The sequence below is a fragment of the Rattus norvegicus genome, chromosome 1 (assembly GCF_021556685.1).
Source record: "Rattus norvegicus strain SHRSP/BbbUtx chromosome 1, alternate assembly SHRSP_T2T, whole genome shotgun sequence".
Taxonomy (NCBI): Eukaryota; Metazoa; Chordata; class Mammalia; order Rodentia; family Muridae; genus Rattus; species Rattus norvegicus.
In genome coordinates this window covers 22,858,062-22,874,716 of record NC_141534.1, presented here as the reverse complement: position 1 = coordinate 22,874,716, position 16,655 = coordinate 22,858,062, and the positions used below count along the sequence as shown (strand labels likewise).

The following is a 16,655-nucleotide window of genomic DNA, read 5'->3' as shown; positions in this document are numbered from 1 at the left end:
GTAGTCTTGGTTTCTGTTGCTTGGGTTCCTGCGCTTGCCTCTCGCCATCAGATTATCTCTAGTGTTACTTTGTTCTGCTATTTCTGACCGTGGCTAGACTGTCCTATAAGCCTGTGTGTCAGGAGTGCTGTAGACCTGTTTTCCTCTTTTTCAGTCAGTTATGGGGACAGAGTGCTCTGCTTTCGGGCGTGTAGTTTTTCCTCTCTACAGGTCTTCAGCTGTTCCTGTGGGCCTGTGTCTTGAGTTCACCAGGCAGGTTTCTTGCAGGGGAAAAGTTGGTCCTACCTGTGGTTCCAAGGCTCAAGTTTGCTCGTGGGGTACTGCCTAAGTCCTCTCCGCGGCGGCAGCAACAGGGAAGATCTGCACCGCTCTTTCCGGGAGCCTCCGTGCACCAGGGTTCCAGATGACGTTTGGTGTTTTCCTCTGGCGTCTGGATGTGCACAGAGTGCAGTCTCTTCTGGTTTCCCAGGCGTGTCCGCCTCTCTGAAGGTTTAGCTCTCCCTCCCATGGGATTTGGGTGCAGAGAACTGTTTATCCGGTCTGTTTCTTTCAGGTTCCGGCGGTGTCTCAGGCGCAGGGGTCCTGCCCCTCCTGGGCCCTCCCCTACGGGAACCCAGAGGCCTTATACAGTTGCCTCTTGGGCCAGGGATGTGGGCAGGGGTGGGCAGTGTTGGTGGTCTCCTCCGCTCTGCAGCCTCAGGAGTGCCCACCTGATCAGGCGGTGAGGTCTCTCTCCCACGGGGTTTGGGAGCAGAGAGCTGCTGCAGGCCGGGATCCGCGGGTCAAAATGCTGATTCTTAACTATAAATTGTTTGCTTGTTTTGTTAGCTGAGCCTGGCTTTGAACGTATGATTCTCAGGACTCCTTTCAAGTGCTAGGAGTATAACCGTGCACCCTCTTATCTGCCTTCTCCTGTGTTTCAATCCCACAGTTGTTTGGAATAATTTCAAAATAGCATTTGTTGCAAATGCTTGATACTTAAGAGGATACAGTTTCCCTTTTTTTAATTCTTTGTTCTCATTCACTGAGAGGGGGACTGAGGCTTTTATTGTTTCCTGGTCATTCTTAGCATGTAGTAGTTGCTCATTAAAGCTTATTTGTTATAATTTATTTATTAAAATTTATCAAAACAAAATGAGCCTCTGAGACATTTTCGCATACTTCTAGGATGAAACACAGTGTCACAGTAAGAGGGTGAATTTGGAGTCTCTTGGACCTGGATTTGAATCTTGGCTTTGTCAGTGGGTAGCAGAACTTGAACAACTCATTTAACTTAAAAGATCCTAAGCTTTCTTGTCTACAGAAAAACACCAGGGCCAGCAACATGCTCAACACATTAAGATATTTGCCACAAAGCATGGAAATGAGTTAATTCTCCAGGATTTAACTCCAGGAGTTATAAGGTGGAAGGGGAGAACTGACTCACGCTTGTTGCCCTCTGACCTCGCCACACATACCTCGGCTCACCTCCCTTCCAAAATAAAGAAATACTATTAAAAAAATTCAAAGCTAATCAATACAGAAATGACAAGACTTAAATGCATAATGACTGTCAAGTACCTAGACCAAGCCCCACACAGAATAACAGTTTTTAGTCTCCTCCCTTACCCTCCCCCTTCTTTCCCATGTTTAACAGAAGGTTGAAATGAACAGCACTGGGATGGTGAGGATGTTGTTATGGTGAGGTGTCCAGGTGGCTACAGATATGTAGTATGTATGACTAACCACATGTATGTGGAATGTGTGACCAGGAGTGACTTCAGATGATTCACGAGTTGCATTTGCAGCAGAGATCTAAGTGCCAGTGTGAGTTCTCTCTGAGTGCCGGGGACAGGCAAAGAAGTCCAGCCATTTGTGCAGGGCCCTGCCCTCCTTGGATTTAAGTTTCTGTCTCTTAAAATACTAACGCCTTGTTTCCCCCGTGCTTCTTTGCAGTCAGCTCTGGCTTCTCGTGCTGGTGTTAGTTATAAACGGGGTCTCCGCTGGCATGAGCATCATCCCAACCTTCCCAGAGATGCTCAGTTGTGCATAGTAAGTTTCTCTGTTGTCTGAAGAGCTGCGTTGTGACGGGCATGGGGGTGGGATCATCAGTCTCACCTCAACTGTTCTGTCCCATAGGATGTTTGCCCAATAGTAAATCCTCGTGATTTCATAGCATGTAAATACTGTGATATAAATCAGATAAATAATAATGAGATCATACTGGTGATAGCATAGGGACAACATGCTGTAAGTTAGAGTAGGTTAAAGGGAGATGCTTGGCTTGTTGTATGACTCAGGTAGTGTTTGCACGTGTGTGCACGCGTGTGCATGTGCATGTGTGAGTACATGTGCGTGTGCACACATGTATGCTATGCACACGTGCATTTGTACGTGTGTGTGTGTGTGTGTGTGTGTGAATAATTTTAAAAACCCAGAACCAAATGGAGAGGTTTCAGTGTTGGCCCCGTTGACTGGAGAACCATACAAGAGCATTGGGTGGCCAGCCGTCCGTCCTTGCCCGTTGTTCCTTGTGTAGTGGTCATATTCATGAACACTGAGGTCTGTGACTGTGCTGGCATTGCTCAGAGATGGAAAGAGGACAAATGGTTCTGCATTTTCTCAGAGCAGCCTTTGTCCCTTCATCCTATTTCAAGAATTTCTCAGTTACATTCTTGGTTAGCATTTAATGCAACTGGGTTATGATTCTTACCAATATACAAATGTAGCTAAGTTATTTTCTAAAGATGCCTTCAAATTTACTTTGCTAATTTTTGAGATTATAACATCATTATATTTCCCCCTCCCCCTTATTTTCTCCAAGCCCTCCCATATCCCCCCACTCTTCTCCAATCCAGTCCCCCTTTTTCATTGTTATTGCAAGCATATATGCACTTGTGTACACATATGTTCCTAAACCTAGTCATTATCCGCGATGTTACTTGTATACATGTTTTCAAAGATGACCATTTGGCTCTTGGCAAGCAATTGGTTTGCTCTTCCCTGGGGAGAGCCAAAAGAGCCACCTCGCCTTCTCCCATCTCTCCTCGGCTGCCTGTGTTCTTTGTGGATGGTTGGTGTGTGTTTCGTGCTAGTAACTGGGCGTGCTCGGGTGTGCGAGGAGACTCATACATTTCCACTGAGTCACTTCTCCGGCTCCCACACTCATTGTTAGCTTTGAATTTTTGGAAATGAAATGTTCTTATTTTTAGTTTCTTCATATGATACTTGGTTTACGTTAGTATATCAGCCGAACAATCTTTCCATACAAGTTCTCCAGTTCTCCCTTCCACGATGGATTATGTCCACGTTTCTCTCTACAGCGCAAATGGGTTTGAAGACGGAATAAGTACGCTGGGACTTGTATCTGGTCTTTTTGGTGCCATGTGGTCAGTTGGGTAAGTGAATCCATTTGCACCTGAGAAAGCCCTGTCTCTAAGGTACAGATGGTTCCCTAGGGCAAAAGCTCACCGGGGCAGAGCATGCATTCTAATTCACACCGTGTGATTCCAAGTCTAGTGTGCCAGCAGATTTCACACTAGACCAAGACCCCCTCATGAACAGCACTTTGGGAGATACTGAAAAGTAGCAGAAGCATATGAGAGACGTCTCAAACGCATTCCTCTCTTTATCCACTTGCTGGTGTTTGCTCGTTTCTACTTTCTACTACACCTGACGCTGCACTGTATGGTAGCAATGTGACACTCTGTCCTGAGCTGACTCAGATATTAAAGAGTAGAAAGAACAGAGAGTGGGGCAGTGACATGGCTGAGCAGCTAAAGCGATCGCCACACAAGCCTGGAGAACCGAGCTCAGTCCCAAGAACCCACATGAAGAGGGAACTCGGAAGGGAACCAATTCCACAAGGCTGTCCTCTGACCTTCGTGGGAGCTGTGCTGTGTAGCGCATCCCTCACACCCAAAACAGAAAGGCTCTTTTAAACACATGCTGTTGTGTTGTGTAGCTCACTGACTTCACAGCAACAATTCCACTTTTATAAATGTTTAAGAATCATTCTCTCTCTCTCTCTCTCTCTCTCTCTCTCTCTCTCTCTCCTCCCTCTACCCCTTCTCAGCCCTGGATCTGGGGATCAAATGAGGACCTTACATACTGTGAACAGTGTTCCAATACTGAGCCACACCCAGGCCTAGGATTCTTTATGCCCAGCAATCACCCTGTATGTTTAGCCTTTGTTGTTCTAGTTTAAGGGAAGACCAGTGACTGGGAGTCCTGCGTCTTTTTTTTTTTTTAAGATTTACTTATGTATGTATATGAGTACATCTGTAGCTGTCTTCAGACACACTAGGAGAGGATAGATAACATTACAGATAGTTGTGAGCCACCATGTGGTTGCTGGGAATTGAACTCAGGACCTCTGGAAGAGCAGTCAGTGCTCTTAACCGCTGAGCCACATCTCCAGCCCAAGTGTTCTGCATCATTTTTGCACTGTTAGCTATTCACACATTCTTCTCCCCACATTAGTGCTTTCATGGGACCTATCCTGGGTGGATTTCTGTGTGAGAAAATCGGTTTCGAGTGGGCAGCAGCTATACAAGGTCTATGGACTCTGCTAAGTGTGAGTAACCAGGGATGTGTGGGGTTTTCTTCCACTTTGGAGATACTCAACTTGGAGGACTGACTTTGACAATGTGTTTCACTGCATTAAAGGGTGTTGCGATGGCCTTGTTTTATCTCTGGGAGGACTCAACGATGAGAAGGTATGGTCAACTGCTGGACATTTTTCCTCTTAAAAGAAGTCAGTTCATGAGCATAGAAAAGAAGTATTATTTTCCATCCTGCTTGTTGTTCAATTTCAGGGCATCCTAAGCCTCACTATTTGACAGACAGGTCCAAAGAGGGTCTTGAGTTGGGATGTAGTTACTTAGTGTTTAATTTTCTATTGGAGCAGGACTAGGAGTTGGGACAGGGTTTCTCTGTGTAGCCTTGGTTGTCTTAGAATGCACAATGTAGACCAGGCTGGCCATGAACTCTGGCCTTGAACTCAGATCTGCCAGGCTGGGATTAAAGCTGCTACCACCCACTGTGTTTAGTTTTCTTAAGAAAACCAGTAGGGCTGTTTTCTCTGCACTGTAGATCTAAAGCTCAGAACATCCTCGGCACAGAGGAGGAACAAGCTGCTCTCTTGCCCAATGACACCTAGCCTTGCAAGCAGTGGATTGATCCAGACCAAGAGACAGGTGCAGTGTCCAGGATCACAGCCTGGAGGAGCTTCCTGTGTGCCACGCAGAGATCCATACTTCCTGCACTCACACACAGCGATGTCAAGCTGCTTTTACGTGACCTGGAGCCAGGCTGTGCTTCGTGTAGTTCTGGAAAGCTGGTTTGCCAAGGCAGCCTTTTGGAACATCTATGAGAAAGGGCAAACCAACAAAAGCCGGGGTTTCTAAAGGACCCACCTTGCCCATTGGGGTGTTTTTATTGACTGTCTGTGTTTTCTGATTCTTGTGTTCCCTTTTCACTCCAAGTTCACAGATGCTGTGACTGTACCTCTTAAAATCAATAAGTGAAAAGAAAAAAGAAGCTATTTAATTTTCGTTGAACATATAAAATAGAGAGAATGGTTTTATGAAATTAGTTTTGAAAGATGGCCTTTTTCTGCACTGAAGTTTGTACTCATCGGAAAGGCAAAATTCCTGCCTGCCATTTAAAAACTCCAGAGCATATCTTGGCTTTCAGTTTTTCTAAAAATGGTTGCATGGTGGGTCCAAGCAAAATGATGCATGCGCTTGGGTCCTGCGATGTTTCCGGCCGTGATCTGGGCTTATACACATTATTTGCATAACATTGTTTCTGATCTTAGCACATCTGTGTGTTGGTCCCATAATTTGTTTGCTTATTGTGTTTACGACTCCTCATACTCCTGGGAAATGTGTGCCATCAGGAGGCAGGGCAACACCTGCCTCTGCCCAGCCGAGCGAGAGCCCTGTGCTCCACCTTGGAGAAATACTGCCTCTAACTTCACAGAAAATCCTTGCTGCTACTTGAAGTTAGAATGTCAACTTTGTACCTCCTGATTCGTTTTCATATTGTAGTAGCTACATTTCCTTTCTAAGAGAATAATAAATGATTCTTGTCTAGTTGTTCGTTGTATTCATTCAAAACAATTTTGAAACAAGATCTCAAGTACCTCATGGGGGTTACAGATCTCACCAAGTAACAGGACAACCTTGAACTCCCAATCCTCTTGCCTCTAACTTCCCAAGTGCTAGGATTAGCATGTGTACACCACTACACAGTGTACTGGGTATTGAACCCTGGACCTTGTGCATGCTAGGCAAGCACTCTGCCAACTGGGTTACATGCACAATCCCTGATATACCTTCTGGATTCGTTCTCAGGATCGACCTTACATAGATAGGTGCCAGGGACATAATCAATGCCCTTGTGGACAGGGAAAGAGACCAAGAACACCAGAATGTATAGCTTGCAGCGATGCTCAATAAAAGGACACATTGTGGTATTGTTGGCTTCAGGGTGGAAGTCGAGAAACTCACTCCAGATACAGAAGCTTAAAGATGAAAACTTTTATTTTCTGAGAGCTCAGAGAGGCAGCCAGGTTGGGATCTGAACATTTTTAATGGATGGAAAAACAAAGCAAGGGTGGGAATGGGGGCACCCTGCGGTGTCATCCAATTGTATTTCGACATTATGGATTAAGCCAGGGAGTACCTCTTGGAAATGACCGAATCCAGGGCACCTGGCTTCAAGATCCTTAATTCTCCTAGGTCCAGAGGTCTGAGTGTTAAAGGGACAAGGAACAGGTCAGCATAACAGGCTGTTGGTTATATAATTTTATAACTGATGCAATTTCTATATTCTTTACCGGTTAACAGACAATTAAGAAAACACTTGGAGAGGTGGGATAGGTGTTCATTCCTAGGCCTAGAAACAAACCTGTTTAACCCCTCCAGCAAGGTGGAGAAGTTGTCCTTGAGATGTCTGGACTAGACAACTGTTTACAACAGAAGCTGTTCAGCTATAGGGAAGTCCCCAGCTCCGTCAGGGCCTAGGACCTTGACTTTAGTTTCTCCCTGTAATTAAACAGAATCCGAAAACAAAATGGTAGCACTTAGAATACGTTTCTTTTGCGTGTTTCCAACAGTATATAATAGAGTGACCGCCTGGTACTGGTTATGCTTGCATGGGGACTAACTCGCACAAGCCCATGTCATGGACATGATACTTCAGAGACCCTGACATAAAATGAGACAATCATGGCAGCAGTCCACTGGCAAGATAGAAGATGACAGCGTGGACCACTGACTGGAGTCTGGGGTGCAGCAGTTGGGCGGGATGAGCTAGCCAGCCAGGCTGGCAACGAGGACCACCAGGGTGGATGTCCCTTTTGTCAAGTTCTTTCAGTCTGTGTGTACATTGGGTGAGGATGCTGGCAAGCAAGGGTAGAAATGGAAGGAAAACTTTCAGAGGAAATAATGTTTTGGGACCAGGGTGGCCTTAGAGCTCAAGAGAATAGAAGAGACCCAGAGATGGAAATGTCTGGATTGTTGTGGTGGGGGAGATGGGGCAGCGGATTCAAGAATGACTCCTAGGTTTGGCCGTATGGTGTGATGGATGTCTGCACCTCTTAGTGAGATGGGGAAGGAATGGGCAGAGCTCACAGAGGGACCGGATTAAAACCATGATGAGTGAAGTGTGGTGGTGCCCGCCTTCAATCCCAGCACTCCTGAGGGAGAGGTGGGGTGGACCTCTGTGAATTCAAGGCCAGCATGGTCTTCATAGTGAGTTCCTCCAGGACCAGTCGGAGCTAAGTAATAGAGAGACTCTGTCTAAGGCAACAACAAACAAAAGTCAGGACAGCACAAGTAATGATAACAACCATGAGGAGACACTTTTATCTCACACCATCCTAGGGCGAGGGAGCACTTCTGTGAAAGTGGCTTTGACATTCACTGTTAAGGTCATCGTCCCTATGTCTCATGAGCTCATTCCTTTTTTCCCACCCCCCCACTTTGCCTTTAAACCTAAGAGGGAGATCTAGTACAGGAGGAAGAGAAATGACCTGGGTCTGCACATGCTGACATGACCAGGCAATTTTTATTAGATGCAATTAACCAAGCAGAGGAGAGTATACTCTTCTGCATACAATGGTCCCATTTCCCAGACAGCAGAGAACGACCAGGACCTTTGAGCCAGTGTGGAGAGCAGAGCAGGGCTGGGCCTTAATGGCTGTGGTCTCTCTCAGAGTTTTTCCCTCTTCTTTTGCATTGAGGAGGTTGGGTGAGGAACGAGGTGGTGGGTACCACCATCTCCTCTTTGGCATATGACTGAAGACCCCACTAAGTCCCCGAACTTCTCATTACTACCTCCAACAAGGATGCGACTGAGGCACAATGTCACCAAGACACTGGTAGCTAGCCACAGATCTGTCAGGCAGCCAGTTATCAGTCACCGAGTGCCGAGAGTCTAGTGTCAGTGCAAAGGTTTTATGCTTTTCATGAAAACTTTCTTCATTCTCATTCCAGACCAGCTGCTTTTAGCATGCGCCTCCGATCAAACCATTTTACCTCTTCCTCATTTAAAATTTCATCAGCATTAAGAAAAATGACAAAAAAAAAAAGAGTGTAAAACGTTGAGATGTCCTGAGGGGTGATGAGGCTGTCTTGGTTCTCCCTGTCTATCTCCAAAAAGGTCCTTACCAAGTCTGGACATCCAGCTTCGTCTCCTCTCCTTCCCCTTGGAGACTCTGCTCCTGGATCTCACATGGCCACTGGAAGGGGATCCCAGACTCCCATGGAGTCAAACATTTCCAAGTTCCAGAGATCTTCAGAGAGGCTCTGAACGGACAGTCTTGCTGGGCCAGCTGAGGTGATGGTAAAAGTGATCTCTCTGGGGCCACCAGAAATGTGAGAACCTTTCTGGAATAAACACTCTGACCGGAATGAGTGTGCAAGGTGGAGGCAAAAGTTGCTAGCCAGACAACTTGTGGGCAACCTGTGGAGAACACATCTACGTGCTTTGAAATGTTCTCCCTCCGCTATACATTTGCTTTCCCAGAAGTGGAACTTTCTCAAATTCCTCTGTCCCCAAGACATTCAAGGTGAGAGATATTTATCTTTGTTCTCAGGAGCCAAGTAAAACAGGCTCTGCGAGTTCCCTTGGCAAGCATATCCATTAGGTGCAGTAAACTTCTTCGTAACTTAGACGCCTTGATTTTTAGCCTTGATTTTTGTGGTATAGTGGTTTGGACTGGACTTATGAAGGCCGTTTGTCTAGTTGTGGTGAATTTAGCTGATGTTGGTTGGGCTTCTTGCGTTTGGTAGCTCTGGATTTGGTTGTGATGAAGTGTTGGTCTTACCTTGGAGAGCTGGACAATTGGAGAGGTCTCTTCCCTCAGCCCCTCATCTCTCCTGAAAGTGAACCTGTTAACAGTCTCATTGAATCCAAAGAAACAGTCAACAATGGCAGGCTCCCTTCCCATCTCTGCTCCTGTATTTATGAATGTCTTTACTATTATATTTTTATTATTTAAAACAGTTTTAAAATTTAAATATATTTTGATCATATTCTCCCTCTCCTCTAAGTCTTTCCAGTCCCCTTCTTTATCCTCCCAACCTTAAGGTCTTCCTCAAAAAACAAACAAAAATCCAATACAACAATAATGCTCACACACACACACACACACAAAAGAAGAACCAGGAAAACAAACTAAAAACATACTCCAAAAGATAAAAAGAAAAAAAAACCAAACTGTAATCAAACAAATGTATATTAAAAAAGCGGTTCATTCCCATTATATGTTGGTCAACTACTCTTGGACATGAGACCTGCCATAGAGTGGGTGACAAACCCAGTGTTATTCTGTTGGAGAAAATGGATTTTCCCTCTCTCTCGGCAGGAATAAATGACAGTTCAGTTGTTAAGGTTTTTAGTTATTCAATCGTTCATTCATTTTTAAAACCAAAAAAAAGCATAAGATAAAACAAAAATTAATGTTTGGATGAGACAAACCAACGGAAGGGAAAGAGCCCAAGAGAAGTCACAAGAATGAGAGACCCACTCACTTATATACTCAGGACTTCCATAAAAACACTAAACTGGAAGCCATATTACATACAGAGGACCTGGTGCAGACCCATGCAGGCCCTGGGCTTGCTGCCTCCATCTCTGATTCATATGAGCTTTGCATATGTTGATTTAGAGGGCCTTGGTGTCCTCCATCCTTCCTGGCTCTTAAACTATTTCTGCTTCATATTTCCCTGGGTTCCCTGAGTTCTGAGGGGAGGGAAATTTGGAGACATTCCCTTCAGGGGTGAGTGTTCCAAAGTCTCTCACTGTCTCCACAGTGTCAGGTGTGGGTTCCAGTATCTGTTCCCATCTACTGAAGGAGGAAGTGAAGTTTCTCTGATGACGGCTGAGCAAGGCGCTGACATGCGAGTGTAGCAAAATGTCACTGGGAGTCATTTTATCTTTACATTTTCTGTTTTCGTTTTAGACCTGAATGATTTGGTTTTACCCTAGGCCGTGTCTAGTCTCAGGTTCTTCGTCACTCAACTGTTGCTGGTTATGGGGTCCATCTTGCAGAGTAGGCCTTAAGTTAAATCAGTTATTGAATGGTTACTCCCACAAACTATGTACCACCATTGCCTAGCATATCTAGCAAGCAGGACACCATTGAAATCAAAGGTTTGTGGATTGGTGTTTACATTCTCTTCTCAGAGCTGCAGAGTGCGTTCCCATACCACAAGACACTGGCACGTAGGACAGAGGACTCTATGTAGGCACTACCTCAATGTCTGCCATCTTTAATGAGTTGTGTGGTTGTGTCTTCGGCAATGGGGCCTTGTTTTCAGTTTGTGACAAGCAAACTATATCATCTCATCAATGGGTTGTTTGACCATTCCCATGGGACCCCTTTGGCCAACAACTCAATTAGGTATAACACAATCCTAGTACTTGAAACTTTATTTGATGACAAGAGATTGCAGGTTGGGACTCTGTCTCTCCTGTTTTCTTGGCAATCTCATTCAGATTGCCTTCTGTGGTAGTTGGAATGAAAATGGCTCAAAGGGAGTGGAGCTATCAAGAAGTGCCTCTTTGTTGGAGTAGGAGTGGCCTCGTTGAAGGAAGCATGTTTAGGGATGGAGTGTAAGGTGTCTCTGGATCTGCCTGCTGATTCAAATTGGAACTCTCACCTCCTCCAGGACTGTGTCTGCCTGCATGCCGCCATGCTTCCTGCCATGACAATAATGGACCGAATGTCTGAACTGTAAGACAGTCCCAGTGAAGTGCTTTCCTTTAGAAGAGTTGCCGTGGTCATAGTACCTCTTCACAGCAATAAAACCCTAAGACAGAAATTGGTACCAGGGACTTGGGCATTGCTGTGATAGGCCTAACTATGCTTTTGTTTGGATGAATGTGGATTTCAGAACTTTGGATTAGGAAAGCAGTTAAAACACTCTCCCCACACCTATTCAGTATGGTACTTGACATCTTAGCTGCATGAGTAAGACAACTAAAGGAAATCAAAGAGACACATATTGGAAAGCAAGAAGATACTATTGAATGTTCTAGAAAAGAAAATTAGAATATAAATCAATTCACGAATGTTATCCAACAAGAGAATGTTTAAACTTGAGATTACCATGGCCATGTCTATGTATTATCATACAAATAGCATATTTGTTTTAGTTAGGGGTTCTGTTGCTGGTAAGAGACACCATGACCAAGACAACTCTTCTAAAGGACAACATTTAACTGGGGCTGGCTTACAGTTTCAGAGGTTCAGTTCATTATCAAGGTAGGAGCATGGCAGCATCCAGGCAGGCATGGGACTGGAGGAGCTAAGAGTTCCACATCTTGTTCTGGAGGCAAACAGGAGAAGACTGCTGTGTTGCAGGCAGCTAGGAGGAGGGTCTGAAAGCCCACCCCCACAGTGACACACTTCCTCCAACAAGGCCTCACCTCCTCATAGTGCCACTCCCTGGGCCAATCATAATGAAATCACCACAATATTAAAATTATTTTAAGGCTGGAGGACTGGTTCTGCAACTAAGAGTGCTTACTGCTCACGCAGAGGACACTGGTTGGTTCCTGGCACCCACAAGTCCATTCACAACTATATAAAACTCCAGTTCTAGCCTATCCAATACACTCTTTTGACTTCTTCAGGCACCAGGTACACCATATCTACATTACGTGGGCATACACATAAAACTGAGAAATAAGTAAAGTGATTTTGGGGGAAAATTATTCTGCAAAGTCCAAAGTTTTTCTTTTTGTTGTTTTTACTTATTTATTTTTTATCTTTATTTTATGTGTATGGGCTTTTTATCTACATATATGTCTCTGTATCACTTACGAGCAGAGGCCAAGGAGAGTGTTGGATCTCCTGGGAATGGAGTTGTAGACAGTTGGCAGCCACTATGCAGGTACTAAGAATTGAACACAAGTCCTCCAGAGGAGAAGCCACTTACTCGCTTCTGACTCTCCCGCCACACAAAGCAAAGGTTTAGCCTATAACGCAGCCTTGAACCTGTGAAGAGAGGGCAGGCGTCCTTGGTGTCCACAGAACATGTCTTATGAGGAGCTCTTCAGGAGATCAAAGCTAGAGGGGAAACTTAAATGCTAGGTCCAGATGGTCACGGTTAGACTGCAAGTTAAATTGGAGTTAAATTTCTGGAGTTAAATTTCTGTAAGTAGTTCAGAGGAAGCCAGGTTGGCTTAAAAATAAACGAACTGAAAATCTGTGAGGTCACTTCAAGGAAGTAAGGGGAACACTGTTGTCTCACAGGCAAGCTCAGTGAGCTCCATCTTCTCTGCCCCCTGCCAACAGAACCCCTAGTCCAACTGAGTATTGTGTGCATGCCCCACACTCGCAGAAATCTCTGAGGCATTTTCTTGGAGTAGGGCTACATATTAACTTCATGAAACCACTTGATCCAAGGGAGAAGGACTAAAACATGGAGTTTTCCAGATTAGATTAAAGGTTCAGAGCCACTCTGCTCCCAAACCCCGTGGGAGAGAGACCTCACCGCCTGATCAGGTGGGCACTCCTGAGGCTGCAGAGCGGAGGAGACCACCAACACTGCCCACCCCTGCCCACATCCCTGGCCCAAGAGGAAACTGTATAAGGCCTCTGGGTTCCCGTAGGGGAGGGCCCAGGAGGGGCAGGACCCCTTCGCCTGAGACACCGCCGGAACCTGAAGGAAACAGACCGGATAAACAGTTCTCTGCACCCAAATCCCGTGGGAGGGAGAGCTAAACTGTCCCACGCTACGTCTCGCCAGCAAGAATGACGCAGGACACAAAGGATCCTTCTGCAGAAATAGCTTTAATGCATCTTGAGAGCGAGAGCACAAGCTTACAATACGGAGACCCCGAGTGAGGGAAAGACCATCCCTTATATAGGAAACTATCCTCGCCTTGGACGTGTCACTCTCTGGCTGGTCGCTGCCAGATGTGCCAGATGACGTACCACAGCATACGTGTCCCCCTGAGTGAGGAATTTACCAGGCGCTTGCGTATTGCCCTTTTATTAGGTGCATCCTGCCGGATATCGGCGCCATCTTACAATGGAGAATGTGAGGACGGCCCTCCACATCTCCCCCTTATCTGTTTTTAAGCAAATAGGACACCCATAAATAGGAGGGTGAAGGCAGAGGTCATATCCTCGCACAAAGTTGGCGAACCTGTACAAGAGAGATACCCTTAAGCTGTTGTTGAGACCGAGGGCACTCCCGACCCGTCGCACTCCATTTTTTCGAGGGAGGGAAAACTGGGGCAGATACCCTCATGTAATATGACATGCCTTCCAGGGAGCGTGTTTGGTAGAGCTTCCCTGTGCGATGCTAAGCTCGTCATCCCTCATGGGCTGCTCAAGCCGGACACTCTAATCCTGTGCAATGAACTGAGGTTCTAGGAGTGCAAGAGCTGTCCAGCCGGCGACCTATTGCTTAAGCATGGTTAACCAAATATCGGCTGACGCTCCTTGTTCAAGGGCTATAAGCGCCTGGGCGATCACAATTTTGTCCCTCTTTGTTTGAAATCTTAATTTGCAAAGCAACCAGAGGAGTAACACTAATCCGCAGCAGAGGACTGCTCCAAAAAGTCCCACCCCCACCCATTCCTTAAAATAAGAGACTGCTGAGGTGATCCAGGATGACAATCCTTCTGTCAAAGACATATCCAGTCGGGTAGAGTTTACTTGAATGATGGCCGCTCTCAATTCCCTGAGCGTCTGTTCAAAATCCGAGGTCCAATTCTGTAACAAATGCTGTGAAAGGGTTTTAGACAAATTGGCAGCTTTGGTAAATTGTTCATACTGTATAGACATGACACAAAGGCCGGGGAGCTTTAGTTCACAGCCAAGCTGGGCCAGTTGCCATAGGATGTCTAGTTGCTCTTGGACCAGATCTATACGTTGGTTAACAAGCATGAGGCCTCCTTGTATCTGAGTATTAGCCGAGGCCTGTCTGTCCAGAGCCACTGAGACGGTAGCCGATAAATCATTGATAGTTTGGGTTGTCTGTACTGTGTTTGACAAGGCCAATGCCGAAGCAGTAACTGAGGCAGCAACTGCCGTTGTAGCAATAATGCCAACAATGATCGCAGAAATGCCAAAATCTCTCTTTCCTCTAAATAAGGTCAGGGTCCCCGGAGTCTCAACAGGGACCGGGATAAAGCGAGGCATACGGGTAACTACCGCTATGGGATATTGGCTAGCATCCCAACACAGGGCATAAAAACATGAACCGTCTGTACAATTCAATTTAGAAACTTTAGTGGCATTACTTATAATCCACACAAATGGCGGCCAGACACAAACTGGAGCAGGGTTAAACCCCGTGCTCCAGTAAGGTTTATATTTTATACGAGTAGCTGTCCAGACAGAGGCTGAAGGGTGGATATTCCCCGTCCAGGAAAATGATAACCGTCCCTTTTCGCCTTTTCCTCCAAGTAGCATCGCCATGGGTGTAAGATCAGTGCAGCTACCATTAACGCCACAAAGCATCCATTGATCAAAGGGATTATTATTGGACCGTCTAGGATCAATGGTGGTGAAGTTCACTCCGCCTCCCAAATCAGGGGAGAAGGAGAAAAAATTCTGGACTGCCCAGGCAGAGTCCCGGGACTGGCAACCAGTCCACGGCAAAGTAAGTTTTTCATCCTGGGTCCCTCTACAAAAGGGTGCCAACTTTGGTTGATGGAGAGGGCAGGTGGAGGAGTTAATGTAAGGCCACCAACCATAGAGAACTGTGGCGTTAGCCACAATGTCTTCCTCACCAGTTCCCCATGTGGCCTCCCTTAACCAAGCAGAAGATTGATTACTCAACATAATGCAAGGAAGATCAGAAGATATTTTGTTGAATATGCCAAAACAAAGGCTGCCCTTAAGGGGAATAATCCTATTTTCTTTTACTTGCTCTATTTGGGAATCTAGTGGTAAATAGGCTAGTCCCAATTCTTTGTTGGTAGTAAAGAAACGTGGAAACACTTGGGCATTATACATCACCGGCATCGGGAGGGGGAAGGTTGATATAATTCCCCACCATAGTTCACTCTGCACTTTTATTGGCACTCCCTGGATCAGCATGAGGATCACCAGAGTTGTCATCTTCTTGGTCCTCTGTCTTGATATTCCGAGTAAGTCGTCCCGGAACCCAAACTGGATTTTCATTATCCTGTGGAAAAACACAAACAGCTCCCCTGGATCTTATCAAAACAGGATCCGGGCCCTTCCATTCGTTTGTCAATACATCCTTCCATTTAACTAATTCTTTTGTCCTTTTGGGCTCTGAGCAATGTCGCTCAGCTGCTGTTTGCCCAGCTTCATCAAGATTTAAAAAATTTAAGGTAAAAAGGGCCAAAGCAGTGGCCACTCGGGGTGTTGGGGGGAGTTCTATCATAATTCCCCCTCTTTGTTTTATTAAATATGATTTGAGCGTCCGATGAGCGCGCTCTATGATTCCCTGTCCTTGAGGGTTGTAGGGCAGGCCCGTCAGATGGGTAACTTGCATCTGAGCACAAAACTGACGGAATTTTTGAGATGTATAGGCAGGGCCATTGTCAGTTTTTACACATCTTGGCTTTCCCCAAGCACTCCATGCTTCAAGGCAGTGCTGAATGACATGTGTTGTTTTTTCTCCTGTAAGTGGGGTGGCATGTAGAATGCCAGAACATGTATCTATAGATACATGCACATACTGTAATTTTCCAAAAGTAGAATTATGAGTAACATCCATTTGCCAGATTTGCAATGGCTGTATTCCTCTCGGGTTGACCCCGATGTGAGGAACTGGGAGGAACTGGCAGCACTGTTGGCATTGGGTGACTATATCACGTGCCTCTTTTCTAGTTATAGAGAAGCGGCGGCGTAAAGTTTCTGAGGTAACATGGAAATTGCCATGAAAGGTTTTAGCGGCCTCTAGAGGAGAGGCCAGGGCCACAGCTATCATTTTTGTGGCTTTGTCAGCCAAATCATTCCCTGAACTCATTGGACCAGGGAGTCCAGAATGGGCCCGTATATGAGTAATATATACAGGGAATCTCCTATTTATTAAAATAATTTGGATTTTTTGGAAAATCTCTGCTACCTTGCTAGTTGTCTTAATTACGCCGGCGGTTTCAAGGATATTAACAGCATTGACCACATAGGAGGAATCTGAAACAATATTTAGAGGCATCTGGAATTTTTC

At 45.6% G+C, this 16,655-nt stretch overlaps 1 protein-coding gene across 2 annotated transcripts in view; it reads left to right on the top strand.

The window, feature by feature from the left end:
• Slc18b1 (solute carrier family 18 member B1) overlaps positions 1–6,077 on the top strand; it is a 42,387-nt gene extending 36,310 nt beyond the window's left edge. The window contains exons 10-14 of one of the 2 annotated variants that reach the window (XR_015628662.1): positions 1,936–2,031; positions 3,303–3,377; positions 4,055–4,555; positions 4,648–4,697; positions 5,074–6,077. Coding sequence is in view for 1 of the 2 variants with exons in the window: in NM_001400828.1 (NP_001387757.1) it covers positions 1,936–2,031; positions 3,303–3,377; positions 4,462–4,555; positions 4,648–4,697; positions 5,074–5,140 (382 nt within the window). In the remaining variant the exon portion in view is untranslated. 2 annotated transcript variants of the gene reach the window in all.
• The last annotated feature ends 10,578 nt before the right edge of the window (positions 6,078–16,655 follow it).